Source organism: Orycteropus afer, unplaced genomic scaffold (genome assembly GCF_000298275.1).
Source record: "Orycteropus afer afer isolate SDZICR_OR568_19922 unplaced genomic scaffold, OryAfe1.0 scaffold00021, whole genome shotgun sequence".
Classification (NCBI taxonomy): domain Eukaryota; kingdom Metazoa; phylum Chordata; class Mammalia; order Tubulidentata; family Orycteropodidae; genus Orycteropus; species Orycteropus afer.
In genome coordinates, this window is record NW_006921608.1 from 20,091,437 (window position 1) to 20,115,358 (window position 23,922).

The 23,922-nt window shown below is 37.1% G+C and overlaps 1 protein-coding gene across 1 annotated transcript in view; it reads left to right on the forward strand.

Annotated features, from left to right (window-relative positions):
- The window catches only part of RAD54B (RAD54 homolog B), a 126,695-nt gene extending 103,470 nt beyond the window's left edge, over positions 1 to 23,225 (forward strand). Inside the window, exons 7-13 of the mRNA XM_042783631.1 lie at positions 510 to 649; positions 1,497 to 1,787; positions 7,400 to 7,575; positions 9,242 to 9,503; positions 12,161 to 12,227; positions 12,635 to 12,835; positions 23,008 to 23,225. Coding sequence (XP_042639565.1) covers positions 510 to 649; positions 1,497 to 1,787; positions 7,400 to 7,575; positions 9,242 to 9,503; positions 12,161 to 12,227; positions 12,635 to 12,835; positions 23,008 to 23,225 — 1,355 coding nt within the window. The remainder of the gene's footprint in view (positions 1 to 509; positions 650 to 1,496; positions 1,788 to 7,399; positions 7,576 to 9,241; positions 9,504 to 12,160; positions 12,228 to 12,634; positions 12,836 to 23,007) is intronic.
- The last annotated feature ends 697 nt before the right edge of the window (positions 23,226 to 23,922 follow it).

Below are 23,922 nucleotides of genomic sequence, written 5' to 3' on the forward strand. Positions count from 1 at the left end.
ACTATTACTATCCCCATTTTACAGGTAATAAAACTGGTAGTGTAGTGCCTAAAGGCACTTGACTGCTAACCAGAAGGCTGGCGGTTCAAACTCACCAGCCACTCCTTGGAAGGAAGACAGGGCAATCTACTTCCGTAGTGATACTGCCTTGGAAACCCAAGGAGGGTTTGCTATGAGTCGGGTCTGACTCGACGGCACATAACAACAACAACAACAACAACAAAACTGGGTTAAGTAACTAGCTCAAGATTGCTCATGTAGTTAGTGCTGCAGGCAGCTTATGCTCAACCACTCTGCTGCACTAAGTAATAATTTGGTACACAGTTAAAACCAGAGTTAAAAATTTATGTGATCACTAATTTTCTTTTCAAGTTAATTTAGCTGTTCTTCCTCAACTTTAGGGAATTTGTTTATATTAATGTCCTCTTAGGGAAGAAACTACCAATTTTTATAAAGACTCAAGATTGTAAGACATAAAGTTGACTTTCACATCACTTTTATGTCTCTAGGTACTCCAGTTCAAAATGATCTACAAGAATTTTTTGCATTAATTGATTTTGTAAATCCAGGCATATTAGGCTCTTTGTCATCCTACAGGAAAATATATGAAGAACCCATCATTCTATCAAGAGAGCCTTCTGCTTCTGAGGTATGTCGTTAGGTGCTATTGAGCTGGCTCTGACTCATGGCAACCCTGTGTAAAACAGAACGCAACACTGCCTGGTCCTATGCCTCCTCACAATCTCTCCTGTACTTGAGCCCATTGTTGCAGCCACTGTGCCAAGCCATCTCATTGAGGGTCTTCCAATTTTTTGCTGACCCTCCACTTTACCAAGCATGATATCCTCTAAGGTTTACCTTACTTTAATAAATAATAACATTTAAGAATGTGTACATATATATACATACACATATAGTTTCAAGGCTTACTGTGAAATTCTGCATTCTTAAAGGATTCTATGTGGACAATTTCATTCATAGTATATTTTGATTTTTAAAAAGTAGTATTTAATGAACAGTTTGACCTTGTTTTGAAAGAATCTACAGTATCTTGTGTCAGTAATTTCTTGTAGGTTGAGTTTTAGGATCAATAACTTACCAAAATGTATTGGCTTCCAAGAATTTGCTGTATCAGTTCTTTGCTGGTGATTCTAAGACTCAATACCAATACAGTCTTCATATAAAAACTTCCTTTAAGAATAAATTTAGTTTGCAGATGATTGATTTCTGATGGCTCTTGATGGAGCCATTAGCCAAACAAACAAGGGTTAAGAAACTGTGGGCTCATTTAACTAAATGTTAATGCTGTGGAGTTAATGAGATCATGGTTGTTTTTTCCATCCCAAACTTGTATTTCATTTATTCTATTAAAAAAAAAAAAAAAAATCTGAAGGGAAGCAAATTAGTAAATGATTTATCATTTAAAAATGTTTAATGTTATTTTTAACTGAAAACTTTGTCTATAACATTTTTAGTTTAAATCTGTTTTTCCTTAGGAAGAAAAGAATTTAGGAGAGAGAAGAGCTGCTGAACTTACTCGCCTCACTGGACTCTTTATCCTTAGAAGGACCCAGGAAGTCATAAATAAATATCTTCCACCTAAAATAGAGAATGTAGTCTTTTGCCAGCCAGGAGCACTACAGATTGAACTTTATCGAAAGCTGTTGAATTCTAAGGCCGTCAGGTCCTGTCTTCAAGGGTGGTTGGAAAATAGTCCTCATCTCGTATGTATCGGAGCTCTTAAGAAACTGTGCAATCATCCCTGCCTTTTGTTCAATTCAATAAAGGTAAGTAGTTTGTGAATCAGGCCAGGGTTATGAGATGAGAGGTCTCTGTCACATGAATCTTGGAGAAAAGATTGCACTGATCCTTGCGGTTCTGTTTGTGGGTTTTCAAAAAGATCTGCAGCCACTCCAGTAAGGTTCTTCTGTAGAGCTTCTCCAGCCTTTTACTAGTTCTTCAGAGAATATTCACATTCACAGAGCTAGACTAGGGATGAATAGGTTTGAGACACTCCCTTCTAGGTTTTTGCCCCATGCCCATTGGCACTTTTGACTGCTGACCAGAAGGTTAGTGGTTCAAACCCACCAGCCACTCCTTGGAAGGAAGACTGGGGAATCTACTTCCATAATGATAACATCCTGGAAACCCAAGGAGGGTCACTATGAGTTAGATTCAACTCGACGGCAGTGAGTTTGTTTTTTGTTTGTTTTTATTGAGACTTTGTCAAATACCCTGCAGTGGTCTCCTTTCTTGTGTTATATTAATACAGTCAGTTTTGTTTGTTTGGTAGTAACAAACGTAAAAGTACCATTGAAAAATTAATTTGCCTTATTATAAAAGTGATATAAAAATGATTGTGGGAAATTTGTAAAATTCATAAAAATCTCAAAGAAAAAAAGGAGAATCTTTCATAAGCTCTCCAGTCAGAAAAAGGAACATTTTAATATTAATAATATTAACTGATACTTATTAAGCACTTGAAAGGAGCTCTGGTAGCATAGTGCCTAAGGCATTTAACTGCTGACCAGAAGGTTGGTGGTTCAAACCCACCAGCCACTCTGTGGAAGAAAGAGTGGACTGCTTTGGAAGCCCAATGGGGGTCACTATGAGTCAGAATCAACTTGATGGCAGTGTGTTTGGTTTTGAGTTTTTGGATTAAGCACTTATATTGTACCAAACACCATACTAAGAGCTTTTCTAGTATTATTTATTCTCTACAAAAAAAAACTTTGGAATAAATACTTCCCATTTTTGTTGAGGAAACAGGGGCTTAGAGATGTCTGTCTATAATCTTATTCTAGAGAAACTTAATTTTAATAAACTATGTTGCTACTAAACCCAATGCCATCAAGTTGATGCCAATTATAGCGATCCTATAGGACAAAGTAGTTACCCAGAGGGTCCCCAAGGCTGGAAATCTTTACAGAAGCAGACTGCCACATCTTTCTCCCATGGAGTGGTTAGTGGGTTTGAACTGCTGACCTTTTGGTTAGCAGCCCAATGCCTTAACCATTGCGCCACCAGAGCTCCCTAATATTGGGCTTACTATTTGAAAATGCTAGGTTTTTTTCCTTCCCATCAAATAAAACATTTTCTCAAGTAGGAATCCTTATATAAGTATAATTTTGGTAGCATAGTGCCTAAGGCACTTGACTGCTAACCAGAAGGCTGGTGGTTCAAACCCACTAGCCACTCCTCTGAAAGAAGGTTGGGCAATCTACTTCCTTAGTGATACACCTCAGAAACCCAAGGAGGGGTTGCTAGTCGGGTCCGACTCCATGGCACATAACAACAAAAACAACAACATGGTTGAATTGAGTATTTGGATATTTAATTATCGTAAGGCAGTTTGGAGTATAATAAGCATTTATGTTTTGGAGTTAGACCTTGGCTTCAGTCACTGCTTTACTACTTACTAGTTCCTTAACCATGGGCAAGTTTAACTGTGCACAAGTTAGATTTGTGAGCCTTAGTTTTGTTATCTAGAAAGTTCAGACAATAATAACTTCCTGATAATATTTTTGTGACAATTTGATGAGATATTTTGGAAAGAACCTAGTAGAATGCCTGGGCATAGAAAGTGCACAGTCACTATTAGTACCCTTTATCTTTAACTTACCCTTCACAATTTTTCTTCTGCTATATTTCTTAAAATAGTAAAATCATAATTTGTGAACAATAAAATTTTAGATTTTACATTATGCTCGAGGTCATTGATTATAGACTTACTTAGAACATGGAATGTTCTACCAGAATTCTCTAAGCTTATAATGACTTAATTTATCAAAAGAGAAGTCCATTTTTTGTAACTTTGTAGAAGGCAAGATTATAATAAGCAATATTTTAAGAAACAGATTTTATACACAGTGATAAAAATTAAACCTTGTAGACATACTGGCCAGCAAAAATAGAAGCCAAAAATTCTTTCTTAAAAGGAAGACCATATGATGGCTCAGAAGATAACAGTTAACTTGGAATATCCTTGCACATCTTGAAGAAGCAGCAGAGGCCTGAGAGGTTTTCTCCATTGTTGCCACATGTCTGCTAGTAATAGGCACAGAATAGTGCAAGCTTCAAATATGATGCATAACTGAGACTTTCTCAGAAAAGGCTTTCCTCTAATATCACACACACACACAAAAGATGGATATAAAATGCCTGAAATGAGCCTTCCACAAGTATAATAAGTAACCTTCTTTATGCAATAGTTTACTTATGTGTTCCTATTAAGATTAGATTGTTTCCAAGTTCAGTCAAGGGAATGGCTCTCTGTCAGGAAATGTGAATGAAATGTAACCAATTTAAAAAATCATAACTCATAATTCAAGGGTATTGGTTTATATGGAGTCTAACATGTCTTTGCTGGTCAGAAGAGAGAGCACCCTGCTTAGCTTATATGAGAAGTCTGACTGGTCAACCTGTGAGGGAGGTGTCTCCCTCATGGCATAAAGACATTATCCATTAGTTGATCAGGGAAGTATGCATTATAATCTCCTTGGAAGCTTTTAAAACTGTTTGTCCAGGCTTCACATACCTACTTACTCAGAAGCTGAGGGCAAGACTCAAGTATGAGGATTTTGACAAAGATTTACCAAGTGATTCTGGTTATGTGCTCCAGGTTAAGAGTTTGTGCATTAAGATTACCCATCTCCCTTGTACTCTGACATGATTTTCACCAGACAGCTTTCTGCTGATGATTTGGCTTCTCTTCTGGACCTTCTTTCATAGAACAGAATGCTTAGACCAATTGGTTCAAGTAGGTTGGCCTCATTTGTAACCAGTAAATTTTCATTCGGACTTAGTATTCAGTTTCTTCATTTGATTTGGTTAGTATGAATCATTTCCCTAGAGTTTAAATATGCTCAAGTTTTTTAACATGAAAAGCTGTGTACTAGACTCTGGGTCACTCTGTGACCCTTGATGACCCCTTCAAGGTGTAAGCATTTTAGAGGCCGAACCTGAAGCAGCCAACAATCCTCTCTTTCCCCCTCTATATCCCAAGGATATATCCTTGGGTGCTATGGTTTTCAATCAAATAACTGTAGTCAAACATTGCTATATTTTTGGGAATAAGCTAAATTGAAATTAGTACTCTGTGCCCAGGATTTTATGGTAATGGTGGTTTAAGGGACAAGGATTGACTGCCTTTAAGATTTTTCTAGTATTATTAAAAAGGGAAGACAGCAGATGTAAAAATATTGAGGAAGTATAAAAAATTATATAGTATATTGCTCAGATATGATCAAAGCTAAAATATACTATGTTTAACCTTTGGTAAACCCAATGTAAAAAAAAAAAGTCTCTGAGTAATTAGATGAAATTTTCATTGGGTCCTTAATTATCGATTGTTGTTATTTGCCATCGAGTGGGACCTGACTCATAGCGACCCCTCCTTGGGTTTCCGAGGTGATATCACTTGGGAAGTAGATTGCCCACCCTTCCTTCAGAGGAGTGGCTGGTGGGTTTGAACCACCAAGCTTTCTGGTTAGCAGTCAGGTGCCTTAGGCACTATGCTACCAGAGCTCCTAATTATCGACAGAGTTAGGATATTGGAAAAATGAGGATGCATTCCAGACCGGAGTAGGATGAATGAAGTTTTCACAGTGATGTATCTGGTAAATTTGGGAGTGAGCCAATCACATGAATTAAATCTAAAAATTGATGTAGTCATCAGTAACTGTAATGTTTAGTTGTGTGTTCACATGTGAGGTAGGCATTTTTATTTTATTGTTGAGAATATACACAGCAAAACATACACCAGTTCAGCAGTTCCTACATGTATGGTTTGGTGACATTGATTATATTCTTCAAGCTCTACAACCATTCTCACCCTCCTTTTGTGAGTTGTTCCTCCTTTATTAACATAAACTCACTGCCCCCTAAGATTCCTTTCTAATCTTTCAAGTTGCTGTTCTTAATATGATTCTATATGCAAAAAATACCAAACCCACTGCTGTCGAGTCAATGCCAACCCATAGCGACCCCATAGCATTTCCAAGGCTGTAAATTTTTATAGAAGCAGAACTGCTGACCTTTTGGTTAGCAGCCTTAACCACTGTGCCACCAACTACTGTGATCCTATACACATAGTTCTTAAAAAAGCATAATGCTCAAGGCACACCTTTTTAACTAGTTAAGCTGACCTTTGTTTTCAAGAAGACTGCAGAGGGTATTTTTGGTTTAAGTTTTCAAGAATATCTCAGAACAGTAGTTTCAGGGGTTTATCCAGTCTCTGTGGCTCCAGAAAGTCTGGAGTCCATGAGAATTTGTATTTTCCCCCTTTTGATCAGAATTCCTCTATGGAATCTTTGATAAAAATGTTTAGTACTGATAGCCAGGTAACATTGAGTTCTTCTGGTCTCATGACAAAAGGGGCAGTTTTTCATGGAGGCAATTAGCCACACATTCCACTTCCTCCTAATCCTAACTCTCTTTTTCCTCTGTTGCTCCAGGTGAATAAAGACCAATTGTTGTGTCCTGCATGGCTGCTTGCAACAAACTAGGAAGCAGAACCAAAGCACCAAACATGTTATTAGGCCAATTAACTAGGATATCCATGATAGCTCATGACCCTAAACGTCCAAACCAAGGAATCAAATCCCTTGAGGTGTTTGGTACATAAGCAGCCTCAGCAGCTAGTCTTTTCTGTTGTTGTTGTTGTAAATATATCACACAGCTTTTGCCAGTTCAACTTTTTACAGGTGTATAACTTATAACAGCAATTACAGTAATCAACTCTGCAACCCTACCCTTAATCAGTTTAACCTTCTGTCACTGTTAACCCACCTTCTCCCCTCCCTCCCTTAAGGTAGGCATTTTGGAGGAGAAATTTCAGAGATGCTGATAATCACTTTGGAATAAAATTATTTTAAAAGAAATTGGTAAAAAAATATATATATATAAGTAAGAATATATCTATTAATTTATTGGTTGGATTGTTCTTTCTTGAAGAAAGTCATGAGATTATTGTGCTTTTTCTTTTTTTTTTATTATCACATATTAGCTTCACACCTCATGTGTGAAGCTAACAAATCAGGAGAGAAAAGCAATAATAGGGAAGGAGGGAATAGCGAGAAAAAGAGAGAAACGGTGACAGCAAATCTCGTGATTTTGAAGAGGACTAATTTTGTATCACTGCCCTCTGTTTCCCTCCTTTCTCTTTCTTAGCTATAGTTATATATGGGCAATAATACTGCACATGGAGGGTGAAGGCAGCAGACATTAGGTGACTGCATTAGGACTACGCTGTAATTAAGTAGGATGCATGTTAACTTTTTCAAAAATGATCAAATAGAGGTTTATATAAAAGCTTGGTCTTTTTAGGTAGGTATTAATCCTCTTTGTTCTTCCCATTAAAAAAGGAAACATGAACCAACTTAAAAATTATTTTGATTAGGAAAAAGAGTGCAGCTCAACTTCTGATGAAAATGAAGAAAGGAGTATATATGAGGGCTTGATGAATGTGTTTCCTGCTGATTACAACCCTCTCATGTTTATGGAGGAGGAGTCAGGAAAACTACAGGTGTTGTCAAAGCTTTTAGCAATTATCCATGAACTTCGTCCTTCTGAAAAGTAAGAGACTGATTTAATAAGCTACTTATAATTGATTGTGGAATTTATTTATTCACCATTTTAAAGAAGAAGAAAAGTTAAAAAATAAGTTAATTGTTTTATTCTCTGAGGGCATGGTCAGCTCCCAGTATTCTGTAAGCTCATAATTAACAGTGTGTCTGCAGGTATTAAGAAAGATGAAATATTTATACATGTACATTTTAAAAATGTAGTGATGTCTTTTGATATGTAACACCTAACTTGTTTCTCGATCTCCTTCAGTACACTTTCCTTATTTTACTGTTTCTTAAATATTGATACTTCTTAGAATTTTCTTCTTAGCCTTCTTTTCACTTCAGATCCTGTACCTGGGAGATCTCTACTCCCCATAGTTTCAGTGATCACCTAGAAAGTGTTGATTCCAATTCTCTATCTCTACTCTAACCCTCTTCTAAATCCCACGTCCTTATTTCTGTTTAATGAACATGAAGTCCTATAGGACATTCAGGCTTCACATGTCCAAAACATGTCATTTAGGCCATTGCAAGCCTATTCCTTTTTCATTATTCCTTTGCTTGATAAATGGTACCATAATGCAAGCAAAAAAACAAAGTCATTCTGGACTCAGTGTTCTTCATTTTTCCAATACTAATCAGTCACTAAATTACACTGATTTTATTTCTTACTTTTAGGAATTCATCCCCTTCTTTCTGGTACTGAGATTTTTGTTAATGGAATGTTCTCTATACGTGGACAGGCTTGTTGACTGGTGGCCTTCATCGTGAGGTAATCAGGCAGCAAACGGACTTTTTCATTTGAGATCTTCCTGTCTGTGGGTCTTTTTTCTGTTGTTATTGAAGTCTTCAGAGATGAATTTTCAAATACCCTCTCTCTCCTAGGATACAACGGGGTGTCTGATTGCTGGTATTCTGGGACTTAGCAGCAAAAGTGGGCTAAGATCTTACAATTTAGTAGTAAACTTTCATTTAAATCTGTCACTATATACCTGCCTGACTGAATCCCCAGAACTAAGTTTTTTTGATTTAATTATCTAGAGAGTAAACATTCTATTTGAGAAAGAAGTGTCATCTGGTTACATGGGGATGGAGCCTGAGGTCTGTTTACCTGTGCTCTTGTAATAGCTCCAGTCTAAACTCCTTTCTGAGGTACCTGTTGTCTCTGATGCTTGAGTCTTAACAAGATTCTGTGGTGTGAATTGTACTTGTTTCTCATTGGTGTTTCCCTCTTCTTTTTTTTTTTAATTATTTTATTTTATTTATTTATTTTTATTTATTGTGATTTGGGTGAAGATTTACAGAGCAAATTCACTTTCCATACAGCAGTTCACATATTCTTTGTCTCATGTTATTGACCACAGTTTACCACAATGCAACAGCTCCCCTCCCACTTCCTCCCCATAGTTACCACTTTGTTTCCCTCTTTTGGACACTTAGGATTCATCGTCTTCTGTACTTCTAAGCAGATCACTATTCCTCTATTTTCTCTGTGTGTTCATATATGGATTCAGGTTTATAGACATCTCTGTGTTTTAACAAAGATAGGAATTGTACAGGGTCATTTTTACATATTCTTTAAATATTAGCTATAATGTGATATTTTGTTTTAAATAAAAAATTTAATGTTGTCTTTAAGATATATATAAAGAGTCTTTCTTTTTGGTTGACAGGGTGGTGTTGGTATCTAACTACACACAAACCTTGAATATTTTACAAGAAGTGTGCAAGCGCCATGGATATGCTTATACAAGGCTTGATGGACAAACACCAATCCATCAAAGACAGCAAATTGTTGATGGCTTCAATAGTAAATACTCTTCTGATTTTATTTTTTTGTTAAGTTCGAAGGCTGGTGGTGTGGGACTTAACCTTATTGGAGGATCTCACTTAATTCTCTATGACATTGATTGGAATCCAGCCACTGATATCCAGGTAGGAGTATTTATGCATTAAATAAATACTTTTAGATGCATACCGGGGACACAATGCCTGCTGGGATACAAAGGTGATGATGGTATAATAATAACTGCTGCACATTGAGCCCTTTGTTGGGTATCAGGTACACTGCTTAGTGCTTTCCATTTATTTAATTTCCACAACTCTATAAGTGCAGATATTGTTAGCATTTTACAGATGAAGATCCAGTTTGTTCTAGGATGTACAGCTTTTTTAGAGGCAGAGCCAAAATTCACACTAAAACCTATAGTTCTCCAGGCTCATTAGAGTTTGGCCTTCAATGTACTCATGACTATCAAGAAAACATTATAAAGTGTTATAAATGCTATGATCGATGTTTGCACAAGGTAGGATGATAATGATATAAAATTAACTTATTCAGGAAAATATTTCAGAGGAAACTTTTTGTTTTTTTTCAATGTGCAGTCTGTCTTCATATGTTTTGGGATTTCTACCTATAGCTTTGCTTCTCAGTTGGTATCTGAATTGAGAGACTACATGACCACCCTTAGGTTCAGTGAGTCTCTAGAAGGAGTCACAGAACTAAGAAAAGCTGTTGTACTCATGATTACAGTTTATTACAGTGAAAGGATACAGACTAATACCAGCAAAGGTATAAGGCTTATAGGGCAGCATTCAAGAGAGACCAGGTGCAAGCGTCCCATTTTTGTCTCTCAGTGGAGTTGTATGGACAACCCTTAATTCTTCCGGTAATGATGTATGACAACACATATGGAATATTGTCACCCAGGGAAGCTCACCCAACCTTTGGTGTCCAGGGTTTTTACTGGAGGTCAGTCACATAGACATGGACCACCAGTATAGCTGACTTTAATTACTCAATCTCCAGCCCATTCAGAGATCAAACTGATACCGTGTGACCCAAGACCTCAACCTTAAGTCACATTGTTAGCATGAACTATCATGCATGGCCTAAGGTCCAAGATAACAATATTGTGATCAGGCAGGATACTCCAATGTCTTAGAGACTGTCTACTAGTAGTGATCAAGGGCCAGATCTTCCTTTAGAATGTGCAGCATTTGAATATCCCAAACCCTCTGAGTTAGTCTTTTACTGCACAGTATCATTGATGAGTTATTAAACCACAAGGCTATGTAGAGTGTGAGTTGATTGCAGACATGGGAAGGACTCAAATAACATCATGGCTTAAGTAGCTACTTGGGCTGGGAATAAGCCTTCCATGCTATACTTGTTTCTTTTGGATTCTGCTGTCCAAATTCACTATTCCATTCTTTGATGCAGATAGACCCACTTACTCTTGGGTGGCATCCCCATAGTTATTTATACAGTACTACAGTGAATGCCCAATCCTATGGTGTCACCAGCGGTGTGTAGAGAGCACGAATCACAATGGATGACACTGTCAGAGGGGGTGACACCAAAATGACTATTTATAAAATTTTTGTGCAGTGTTTCAACAGACATTTATTATTATTTTTTTTGTTTATAAAAATGCTCCTGTGGTTAGTTATAACAGCAAAAACACTTTTTGTAAGCCCAGCATACATGTATCAGTATGCCTACAAAGCTAAAACTCTGTGCTAGTTTGCTTTTTGAACCTTCTAATGCGCTCCATTCAGAGCTGTCATTATTACACAGTTACAGTGACCCTTCAAACATGTGGCTGCATCTGCATGTGCTACAGCACAAGCTGTTCTGTTGCTGCTGGTATTTTCATAGCCACTGATTTTGTCAACTTTTCTGGTATTTTAGCTATAATATTGTGCTAATGAATATTTGTGAATGTATATCAATAATGTTTTTGAGAATGTGGAGTCATAATTAAAGGAAAAGAAACCAAAACCAAAACCAAACCCACTGCCATTGAGTCGACTGTGACTCATAGCGACCCCCATTGGGTTTCTGAGGTGGTAAATCTTTACGGAAGTAGATTGCCCAGTCTTGCTTCTGTGGAGCGGCTGGTGGGTTTGAACCACCAACCTTCTGGTAAGCGGTCAAATGCCTTAGGCACTGTGCTACCAGAGCTCCTTAAAGGAAAAGGAGAAAAATGAAAAAGGCTTCTGTTCAGTTACTAATAATATTGTAACTAATATTGTTGTAAGTCAACGTAGAAAGATTTTACAAAACAGTTTTGTTGTTAGTATTCATATAATCTAAGCATTTTAAGCAATTTAAAACTATCTTATCACATTTTATTCTATGATTTGGGGGAGCTCTGGTGGTGTAGTGTCTAAGGCATTTGGCTGCTAACCAGAAAGCTGGCAGTTCAAACCCACCAGCCACTCCTTGGAAAGAAGATTGGACAATCTACTTCCATAGTGATACTGCCTTGGAAACCCAAGGAGGGGTTGGTATGAGTCGGATCTGACTCAACGGCAGTGAATTTTTTTTTTTTTTTGGTTTTTATTCTATGATTTAAATTGGTAATAAACATTACTAACGATTCTGTGTGGTGTGGCATGGGAGGAAGTCCATGGGGGAAGGTGTTACCATGAGTCCCCTGCTCTGGGTGACACCAACTAGGCTTTGTTTTTTGAAGCTATAAGTAAAATCTAGAATTCCTAATATTAATTATATTCCTGTAAATTTCTTATGTGGAAAAAGCCATTATTTTCTATTGTACTCTCAGAATTTCATTTATTTTCTGTAGGCAATGTCTAGAGTATGGAGAGATGGACAAAAATATCCTGTACATATTTATAGACTTTTAACTACAGGTAATGACCCTTCAACATGACAAAAAATGTTTATGCTTTATATATTTTTAAAACAAATTTTTTCAGGGGTAGACTGTGCTTGAATACCAGTAATGTTGTTATTCCATTAATTTACCTTACCCGTTCTCACTGAGTCGATTCCAACTCATGGTGATCCCATGTGTTAAGGAGTAGGACTGTTCATAGTGTTTTCTTGGCTGTAATCTTTATGGAAGCAGATCATTAGGCCTTTCTTTCATGGTGTTGCAAGGTGGGTTCAGACCACTAACTTTTAGGTTAGTAGTTGAGCACAAGCCATCTGTGCTACCTAGAGACCTTTCTGTTAACTAGTATAGTAATAAACATATTTTACCTTGCAAAAAGAATAGAAAGATTTAAAGCAAGTCCGATGAATGTTTTCTCTTCAGGTACAATAGAAGAAAAGATCTATCAGAGACAAATCAGTAAGCAAGGTCTTTCTGGGACAGTTATGGACCTGACTAAGACATCTGAACATATTCAGTTTTCAGTAGAGGAACTTAAGAATTTGTTCACTTTACATGAAAGTTCACATTGTCTTACTCATGACCTACTTGACTGTGAGTGTACAGAAGAAAAAAATTATACAGGTCAGTTATATTTCGTTTCTATTACTATGGCACAGTTTGTTTGTCTTTGTTCAGCAATTCAAAATATTAAATACAGAATAATACAAAAATATTTGCCATTTACATATGTTAGTTTTCTTTTCCTCAGCTCACAGGGAAACTGCCAGATGGATATTTGAGAAAATATGAATTAGAACTTTATTCCCTTAATTTAAATTTCTTAAATTTTTTAATTTCTTATTTCTGAATCAATTGTGAACATTTTAGCTTATTGAGAAAAGTTTAATCAATCCTGGTGTAATGGATTTGGAGTTAGAAAAATGTTTTGAATCCTTATCTCTGTTTCACAAAAAGATACGTTTGATGTAAGGCTCCTACTCTTTGTATATATTTTATAGAACTTTTCAACATAGGGTCATACTTTTTGAGGCAATTAGCATGGACTGTCATACTCAATTCAATGAACTGCTCGTGCTGTTTAAACATTTTATATGGAGCTCAAAGCCAGCAAAATTAGACACCACTCAGATAGGAACTGAATCAGGAGTAGGACTTGGGCCAGCAATGCCCTTCATGGGAAGTCAACTGTTAAGTTGCACTGAGATAGGTTTAAGAAGGTAGAGTGTGAAAGAATTTGATTTGGTTGCCTTCTTGTACTTCTTGTATCCTGTACTTATCTCAGTTTTCCTGGGCATTCATCCATTCATTCTCCAATAGGGAGAACATATATAAATAGATAAATGCAATAAAATTTTAGTTGTGCTATGATGAAAGTATAAGGCATTGTGGAGGCTTCAAGGAAGAAGTGATTAGTTTTACTCAAAAGCTAGAAAATATTTTAACATGGATGTGAGTTTAAACCAGGTGGACTTTAGGAAGGACAGTGCAGTCAGAACAGCATGAGCAAGGAGCAGGCTGGCCAATTCAGTGGGAATGAAGGGAAGTCACAGCAAAAGATAGAGCTGGAAAATTATGAAGTGTTTTGGTTCCAGAGGCCATGTCTGTCATGCTGAAGAGGGTTAAGTGCAAGAGTAATGTTTTAAACTTTGCATTTTAAAAAATTATTAAATAGTTAAAGCATACGAAAAAAATGTAGAGAATAATCACAAACACCTGGTTACCCACCACGTAACTCTGTCAAATCATAACATTTTATCGTGCATACTTAATGTTATTGTTGTTGTTGTGTGCCATCCAGTTGGACCCGACTCATAGCGACCCCTCCTTGGGTTTCCGAGGCGGTATCACTACGAAAGTAGATTGCCCCATCTTCCTTCCGAGTAGTGGCTAGTGGATTTGAACTGCCAGCCTTCTGGTTAGCACTCAAGTGCCTTAGGCACTATGCTGCCAGACAGAGCTCCCTCATGCTTAATATGTCTCCTTTAAAAAGAGCTGAAACATTTTATATGAAGTTGAAGACCACTGTGTTCCTTTCCTCTATCATTTTCTCCTCCTACCCTTCCTCATAGATAGGATCTGTCCTGAATTTAATGTTTATCAGCCCAATGGATGTTTTATTTTAATATTTTCACTACATGAATATGTGTCTATAAACAATAGGCAATATTTTAAGCAGGTTTTTAAACTTAATCATGAGAATCATATTACAAATTGATTTTTCATTCAATATTGTATTTTTGAGATTCATCAGTGTTGATACTTGTAGCTTTACTTCATTCATTTTAGTAGTTATACTTCATTTTAGTAGTTATGAAGGGTTCTATCATAAGCTGCACCACAATTTATTTATTGATTCTTCTGTTGGTTGACATTTAGGTTGCTTCTCAAGTGTTCACTATTATAAAAATTGTTTGAAATAAACTGTCCTGTATGGATCTCCTTATACACACATATAGGAAAATTTCTGGTGTCTATATCCAGGAGTGGGTCCTAACGTATACTCATCTTCAGTTTAAAACTTACTGCTTGTGTTTTTTTTGTACTAGCAGTTCCTGGATGGAAATAAAATAGTATGCATTTCTCTGCTTACTAACTGGTGAGGAGTTTTTCATATCCTGTTGGCCATTCCAGTTTACTCTTCCGTAAACTATTTGTTTGTATCCTTTGCCCGTATTTCAGTTAGTTTTCATAATAACTTGGGGTTTCTTACGTATTTTGAAAATCCATCTTTTGTACATGTTTACTCCAAGTTTGTGCTGTAGTTTTTTACTTTATGGTATAATTTATTGAAAATATAACTTAAAAAATTTAATGTACTCAGATATATCAACCTTGGGCTTTTTGTGTTTTGTCTAAAAAAAAATTCCCACTTTGAGATCAAAAATACATTTTCCTTTTTTTTCCCCTAAAAGTTTTAAATATTGTTTTTCACATTTGGGTTATCATTTCATGTAGAATTTATTTTTTAAGTAGTATGTGATATAGTCATATTTTTTTCATGATATATAATTAATAGTCCCAGCATATATTGAATCTTATTCCCTTTGATTTGTAGTATTACCTCTGTCATATATCAATGTCTATACATTTTTGGGCCTTTGTTCACTTGCATTGGTCTTTTTATCTATCTGTGTATCAGTACTACTGACTTAATTACCATGCCTTTGTAATAGTACTTAAATGAGTCCTTTCAACTTACTTTGTTATTCTCCAAAATTGTTTTGACTATTCTTGTCCATTGTTTTAAGAAATACATAACATAACATTTGCCCAATTAATGTTTTTCACATGTATATTTTTATGGTATAAATTACATTAATCATGTGTGCAACTGTCACCAATAATCGTTGCCAAATAGGCATTTAAAGCTTTAGATAGTCCTCTAAGCTGAACCTCATAATTTTGAGAGGTAGTCTTTTCATTCTGTCAGTTCCTGGAACCTTATTTTTCACCAGTGTCTTCAGAGCACCTTAGACTTCTTCCTTAAGTACCATCAGTTCCTGATCATATGCTACCTCCTGAAATGGTTGAATATTGACCTTTTTTTTGGTTCATTGACTCTTTGTATGAGGATATCATTGCTGATGTCAGATGGATCTTACCTGAAAGCAGAGAATACCAGAAAGATGCTCACTTGTGTTTTATAGACTACGCAAAGGCATTCACCTGTGTGAAATTGTGGATAATGTTGTGAAGAATGGGAATTCCAGAACTCTTAATTGTGCTCATGTGGAACCTGTACATAGACCAAGAGGCAGTCATTCAAACAGAACAAGGGAATACTGTGTGATTTAAAATCAGGAAGGGTATGCGTCAGGGTTATATCCTTTCATCCTACTTATTCAGTCTGTATGCTTTGCACATAACCCAAGAAGTTATCCGAGGAAGAGTATGGCATCAGGATTGGAGACAGACTCATTAACAACCTGTGATAAGCAGATGACACGCCCTTGCTTGCTGAAAGGGAAGAGTACTTAAAGGATGAACTGATGAAGATCAAAGACAACAGCCTTCAGTATGGATTACACCTCAACATAAAACAAAAGTCCTCACAACTGTACCAATAAGCAGCATCATGAGAAATGGAGAAAAGATTGAAGTTGTCAAGGGTTTCATTTTACTAGGATCCACAATCAATTCCCATGGAAGCAACAGTTAAGAAATCAACCAATGCGTTACATTGGGCAAATCTGCTGCAAAAGACCTCTTTAAAGTGTTCAAAAGCAGAGATACCACCTTGAGGATAAAAGTATTCCTGACTATTATATTTTCAGTCACCTCATGTGCATGCAAAAGCTGGGTACTGAATAAGGAAGTCTGAAGAAGAATTGATGCTTTTGAATTATGGTGTTAAGGAAAAATATTAAATATGCCAAGGACTGCCAGAAGAGTGAACAAATCTATCTTGGAAGAAGAATAGCTAGAATGCTCCTTAGAAAGGGAGTATGGCGAGACTTCACCTTACGTGCTTTCGACATATTATCAGGAGGGACCAGTCCCTGGAGGACATCATGCTTGGTGAAGTAGAGGGTCAGCAACAAAGAAGATTCTCAACAAGATGGATTGGCACGGTGTCTACAACAACAGGCAGGCAGTATTTCGTCTATTGTGCATAGGGTTGCTATGAGTTGGAACTGACTGAATGATACTTAAAAACAACAATCTTTTCATTATTTGGTTCTAAAGATTTTCTGTTTTCCATTATGATTTCATCTTTGACTGATAAGTTATTTAGAAGTATGTTTTAAAATGTATCTTAGTTAACATTTTGTTAATGAATTTTGGCTTTTATACTGTAATCAGATATATGATCTGCTTGATAGTGATTCTTTGGTGAGTATAGAAGCTTGGTGTGTAGCCTAATGTGGCCACTTTTTTGTGTGTACATTTCTTTTTTTGCATGAAAATCATACGTATTCTTTTAATTGCTTGTGTTAGAGTCTGCTATGTTAGTCAAATTTTGTTACCTAATTTTTTCATTTTTCTAAAAAATTTTTATTGTGATTTGGGTGAAAGTTTACAGAGCAAATTCATTTTCCATACAGCATTTCATAAACATTTTTCTCATGACATTGACTTCAATTTCCCATAATGTAACAGCTAATTTCTTTATATTTTATGGATTTGAAAATGACTTATTTAATTTTGAATTGGTAATGTATTTCTATGACTCAGATATTTACAAATTTAAACTGTGTGTAATAAAACATCTTCCTGCCACCCTCATCTGGCTACTTTCTAGCCCCTTTCCCCGTAAGAAACCACCGTTATTAGTGTTTTACATATCCTTCCAGACACATTTTTATGGATATGCAAACAGTTCTAAAAATATATATTTACCTAATTTTTTCTCAGTAAATGATAGCATATTATGTAGTTCTTTATCTTTTCCACTTAATAGTATATCTTGGAAATCTTTCCATTTTAGTACACAAAGAATTTTCTTATTCTTTTCCTCTAATCCTCTATTGTATGGGTATGCCATTGTTTAACCACCCCCTACTGATATACGTTTAGATTCATTCCAGTCAGTGTATATCTTTATTAATATGTCTTTTTTCATTTATTCAAGTACAAAAACCAAACCCACTGCCATCAAGTCGATTGTGACTAATAGCAACCCTATAGGTCAGAGTAGAAATGCATCATAGAGTTTCCAATGCTGTAAATCTTTATGGAAGCAGCCTGCCTCATCTTTCTCCCATGTAGCACCTGGTAGGTTCAAACTGCTGACCTTTTGTAAGCAGCTGAATGTTTTAACCACTATAACACCAGAGCTCCTTGTTCAAGTATATATAGGGTAAATTCTTAGTATTGCTGGGTCAAAGAATAATTTCATAAGTTGCCAAAATATCCTCTGCTGGAAGTGGTATCGGTTTACATCCTACCAACAATGTACTGGAATATCTAATTCCCCACATCTTTGTAAACTCAGCCTTGCTAAGTGTTTGGATTTTTGCCAATCTGATAGAAAGAAAACAAGGATATAATTTTAATTTGCTCTTTTCATATATGAGTGAAGTTGAGCATACTTTCTTAAGTTTCAGAGCCATATTTCCTTTATGTGAGCCATCTGTTCTCATCATTTGCCCATTTTTCTGTCGATACGTATTTTTTCTGCTTTACATATCTGTTACTGAAAGAAGTGTGTTAAAAAATCATAATATGGTAATACTTGTTAAGACATTATTCTGTTAACTTGCTTTATATAAATCTTACTGGTGAACTTTTTTTTTTTTTTTGAGTTTATTTATTTTATTATTGTGCAGTGGTTGTTTTATCCCTAATGGCTTTTACTTTCCTTTTGTCTTAAGTAAATATAGTACATTTTTTTTGTTTTTGTTTTTATGATTAGTATTTATCTGGTATAGCTTTTGCCATTCCATTACTTTAAATTGTACTCTAGCCTTTTATTTTCTGTTCTCTTGTAATCAGCATAAACCTGGATTTTCTTTTTTATCCAATCTGATTTTTTTAACTGGACTGTTTATTTAGTATGTTCACATTTATTATAATTATTTATATATTTTGATTAATTTCTACTGTCTTTTAATATTTTTCCCTCAGAAAGGACCTATTAGTGGTTAATTTCTATTAGTGACTAAATATTTGTTTTACAAAGTGTGATTTTTTTTTTTTTTATCTCTCAAATACTGTCTTTGCAGAGTGTACACTTCTACTTGAGAGCTTTCTCAATACTTTGAAGATATTATTCTGTCTTCTGGAATCTTAAAAGGAGCTCTGGTGTGTAGTTCCTAAGGCATTTGACTGCTAACCAGAAGACTGGTGGTTCAAACCCACCAGCTACTCCACAGAAGGAAGACAGGGTAATCTACTTCCATAAAGATTTGCCACCTCAGAAACCCAGTGGGGGCTGGGGTTGCTATGAGTCAGAGTCAACGTGATGGCTGTGGGTTTGGTTTTTTTGGGTTTGGAGTCTCAAAGCAATCTTGTCATCTCTTTTCTGAAAACCTCAGTGATTTTGAACACCAACTAATTTTTTGTTCTTTTAATTGTGATTTGGGTGAAAGTTTACAGAGCAAATTCATTTTCCATACGGCAGCTCACATACACTTTGTCTCATGACATTGAGTGCAATTTCACAATGCAACAGCTCCCCTCCCACTTCCTCCCGATAGTTACCTCTTCCCTGTGTCCTTCCCTCCTCCCATGCACTCCTGCCTCTGACCTGTCACCCTGTGCAATAACAGCCCTTCTCTTCTCCCATGATTGATCTCTCCAAGGAGTGTATCTCCCTAATGTAAATGTTTGACTCATATGCCTGTCTTTGGTTTGGCTGGAAGCCACAGGAGTGGGTTCAATTCCAGAAGAACAGCTAGGGGCCATAGTCTCAGGGGTTCCACTGGGCTCTATCAGACCAGCAAACGTGGTCCTTTTTTTTTTTAATTGATAATTTTGAGTTTTATTCCTCATTGTTCTCCCACTCTATCTAGGATCTCCTACATGTATCCCTCTCTGAGTGGTTGACAGTGTTAGCCAGCACCATCTAGTTCTTCTGGTCTCATAGTCATGGTGTACCAGTCCCTTGGACTAATTGTTTCCGTGTGTCTTTGGTTTTCTTCATTATCCTTTGCTCTGGATGAGGAGAGACCCATCATTGCATCTAGATGGCCGCTTGCAAGTTTTTAAGATTCAGTCGCTACTCACCAAAGTAGGATGTGGAATAATGTTTTTGTGTAGTATGTTATGCCATTTGAGCTTGATGACCCCTGAAACAATGGTCCTGAGCCCACAAGTACAACTACTCACTCCCTCTGGTTAGCTGACTGTGACCAAGAAGTGACCACAACCTTGTCTTCTTCTGGGATTCTTGCAACTGCCATCCAGGAGGCAAGAGAACAGAAGAAGTCGAAACTCATCTGGGGGAATTTTAAAAGCCAGACCTGGAAAACACAACACACTGCTGTCAAGTCGGATCCGACTCATAGCAACCCCTCCTTGGGTTTCTGAGGGGGTAGCACTACAGAAGTACATTGCCCAACCTTCCTGCCAGGGTGGCTGGTAGGTTTAAACCACCAGCCTTCTGGTTAGTAGTCAAATGCCTTAGGCACTACACCACCAGAGCTCCCAGACTTGGAAGTGGCATAAATTATTTCCCTTCATTTTGTATTGATCATATTCTGTGGCTGTATTTAACTCTGGTCTAGCTAAGTGTTCTAGAGGAAAGAGAAGTGGGTTTGATGAATAACTACTAGCTTGTGCCATTCATATTTTGCTTACAATGTTTTACAAAATTTGGACTTTGATTAGCTTCACCTTATATTGCTCAGCTTCTCCTCTTGTAATGTTCTTGGCCTTTGCTCTTAACACTCTAGTTGATTAGGCACCCATTGGTTCCCCCAACTGTGCATGCTAGTGTCCTTTCCCTTTCATGGCCCTTTATGTACTTTCCTGGGAATGCTTTACTTCCCTTCCCCACTTAGTTCTTGCCTTATCCTTCAGATCTTAATAAAACATTACTTCCTCAGGGTGTCCATCCATTTACCCTCAGACCAGATTAGATTATTGTTAAATATGCTCATAGTCCTGCAAAAGGGACAAGGAGACAGCATCTTCCGACCTCTAACTAGACAAGAGGAGGACAGAATCACCATCAGCAGCCCAATGCCTACTCCTATAAGGCCAGATATGCTGCAACTCTCCAGTCCTTTTACTAACCTTGACACAAACTGTTCTCTCGCAGCACCCACCACCTATCTGTTGGGTTTGATAATTCTCTGCAGTGGCTACACAGAACTCACAGATTATGGGGGTTATTAGGGAAGCAACAGGCTACAATTCAAGTTCAGGAACACCCTCAGTCTCTCTCAACTGGCTGTCTCTCTCTGTCTCTCTCAGCAGTGTGTCTCTCGCATCTTTCTCTCTCAGCAGCACGTCTTTCTCAGCGAGCAGTCAGAGAGACTCCTGCCTCTAGGAAGGCTCCTTTTGAGCCTGGCAGAGTGGCAAAACTAATCATTCCCAACATCAGAATTCTATATACACCTGAGAGAGAGCAAACTTCCCAGAAGATTGCTTCATGCTGCTCCAACAGAAGTACACCAGGTGGATAACTTTAACAATCAGGAGCTACTCAGTTGCTGATGGCATATTCCACCATGGAGTTTACAAAGACTATGGCTATAAAAGCCATACTATGTAATTTACTGCACCACAAGTGGGGACTATTTTCCTTTGTGTTCTTATCTTTGTTCGTACTACAGTTCCACAGTCCCTTCTCTTTGATTCTGAAATCCAGAAAACTCTAAAGACCTAAAGATTTTTATTTTTTAAATAAATTTTCATGATGAAGAATACTTACCTAAATTGACAGGAGTTTGCCAGTGTCTTTTTTTAAGGCACTTAAGGCTATTCATGTCACTTGTAGAACATTACTGAGTTTGATTAGGGAGTGCTGTCCTAGTCCTCACTGGGGCTGTTAAGTATTCTGAATTTAAACATAACTGGTCCTAAAGATTTGGTTAAGGGATAGTAGACCTATAATTAAAAACCAAACTCACTGCCATCGAGTCGTTCCTGACTCATAGTGACCCCCCCCCCCCTTGGGTTTCTGAGGCAGTATCTCTATGGAAATAGATTGCTCAATCTTTCTTCCAAGGAGTGGCTGGAAGTTTTGAACTGCCAGCCTCTGGTTAGTAGTCAGGTGCCTTAGGCACTACTCCACCAGAGCTCCCAGATCTATAATACATTTCTTTTCTTTCTTTCTTTCCTTTTTTTTTTTTTTTAAATCTTTATTGTGATTTGGATGAAAGTTTACAGAGCAAATGCATTTTCCATACAGTAGTTCATACACATTTTGCCCCATGACATTGACTGCAATTTCCCACAGTGTAACAGCTCTCTTCCCACTTCCTCCCTATAGTTACCTCTTTCCTGTGTCCTTCCCTCCCATGCACTATCCCCCCCCCCAGCTGTGTCCCTGTGCATACACTGCCCTTCTGTTCTCCGACAATTGATCACTCCAAGGATCAATATGCCTATCTTTTATTTGGCTGGAAGGCACAGGTATGAGTTAAATTCCAGACCTGAAGGGCAGCTAGAGGCCATAGTCTCAGGGGTCTCACCAGGCTCTATCACTCTTTCAGACCAGCAAACCTGTTTTTTTATTATTATTATTCTTTTCGTGATTTTGAGTTTTGTTCCACATTATTTTCCCACTCTATCCAAGATCTCCTACACAGATCCACCTGTCAGTGGTTGACAGTGGTAGCTGGGCACCATCTAGTTCTTTTGGTCTCATGGTCATAAAGGCTGAGAATCACATGGACATGGTGTACCAGTCCCTTGGACTAATTGTATCCATGTGTCTTTGGTTTTCTTCATTCTTCTTTGCTCTGAATGAGGAGAGGCCCATCGTTGCATCTAGATGGCCTCTTGCAAGCTTTTAAGATTTCAGTTGCTACTCACCTAAGTAGGATGTGGAACGATATAATACATTTCTTTGGATGATTATTTGTTCAGTATGTGTCTCTCTCACTTGACTATGAGGCCCTTGATTCAAAGACCATGTTCTATTTTTACTCACCATTTTTACCCTCATTGCTTAAATCGGCATAGTTTACCCTCATTGCTTAAATCGGCATAGAGTAAACCATTTATAAATATTTGTGGAATGAATAAATGAATTTGTTTACTTCAACTCGGGCTATGGGAATCAAATATAATAAATAAATTCTATGAATTCATTAAATACTATAAAATAATAAAAATATTACGTACAATAGGATATTGATTGGCCTAAGGAAATTTCTTTCTCATTGTTTTATTTATTTCAGATGATTCATTGGAAAAATTACCTGTATCTAGAAATTGTCAACTTGGTCCACATCAGCAGAAGTCTAACTCCCTGAAACCCCTCTCCATGTCACAGCTGAAGCAATGGAAACATTTTTCTGCAGATCATCTAAACCTTCCAGATCCTTTTCTTGAAAGAATAAGAGAAAATGTGTCATTTTTTTTCCAGAATATAACTAATCAAGCTACTGCTATGTAATGAAAGAAGATTACTTCATGCCATTCCCTTGGGAACTCCCCCAGGGAAATTAAATTGATACATATATATTTAATGTAATTTTTGAAAATTAATGGAAGTATTCACATTAGAATACTGTTTTATTGTAAAATGTATCATAGTTTTGATACAATAGCCAAAATTGAATTGTTTAATTTTTTGTATTTTAAATGATGAACCATTAAAGAAGTGCTTTTATCATCATACAATTGTTAATTATTAATAATTTCATGACTAATATGCTTTATTAAGTACCTATTAAGGGATTTTTGTGGAGTCCCTAGTTGGCAGTTTGAATCTACGCAGAGGCCTCAGAAGAAGGGCCTGGCAGTCTACTTCTAGAAGGTCACAGCCGTTAAGAGCCAAACTTTGAGACTCATGGGGTCACCGTCATGTGGAATTGACTTGATGGAGTGCTAAAATGGCAAGGGGGCCACATGTTCTGACCTCCTCTAATCCCACAAGAGGAAGACAGGATTACCAGCAGTAACCCAAGGCCTATTACTGCAAGGCCAGACATGCTGCCTCCCTCCAGCCCTTTCTCAACCGTTCCTCCCAAAGCACCCACCACCTCTCTCCTGGGTTCAATAATTCGCTGCAGTGGCCACAAAGAGCTCACAGATTATGGGGTTTATTAGGGAAGCACCACAGGCTACAATTCAAGTTCAGGAAAAATGCT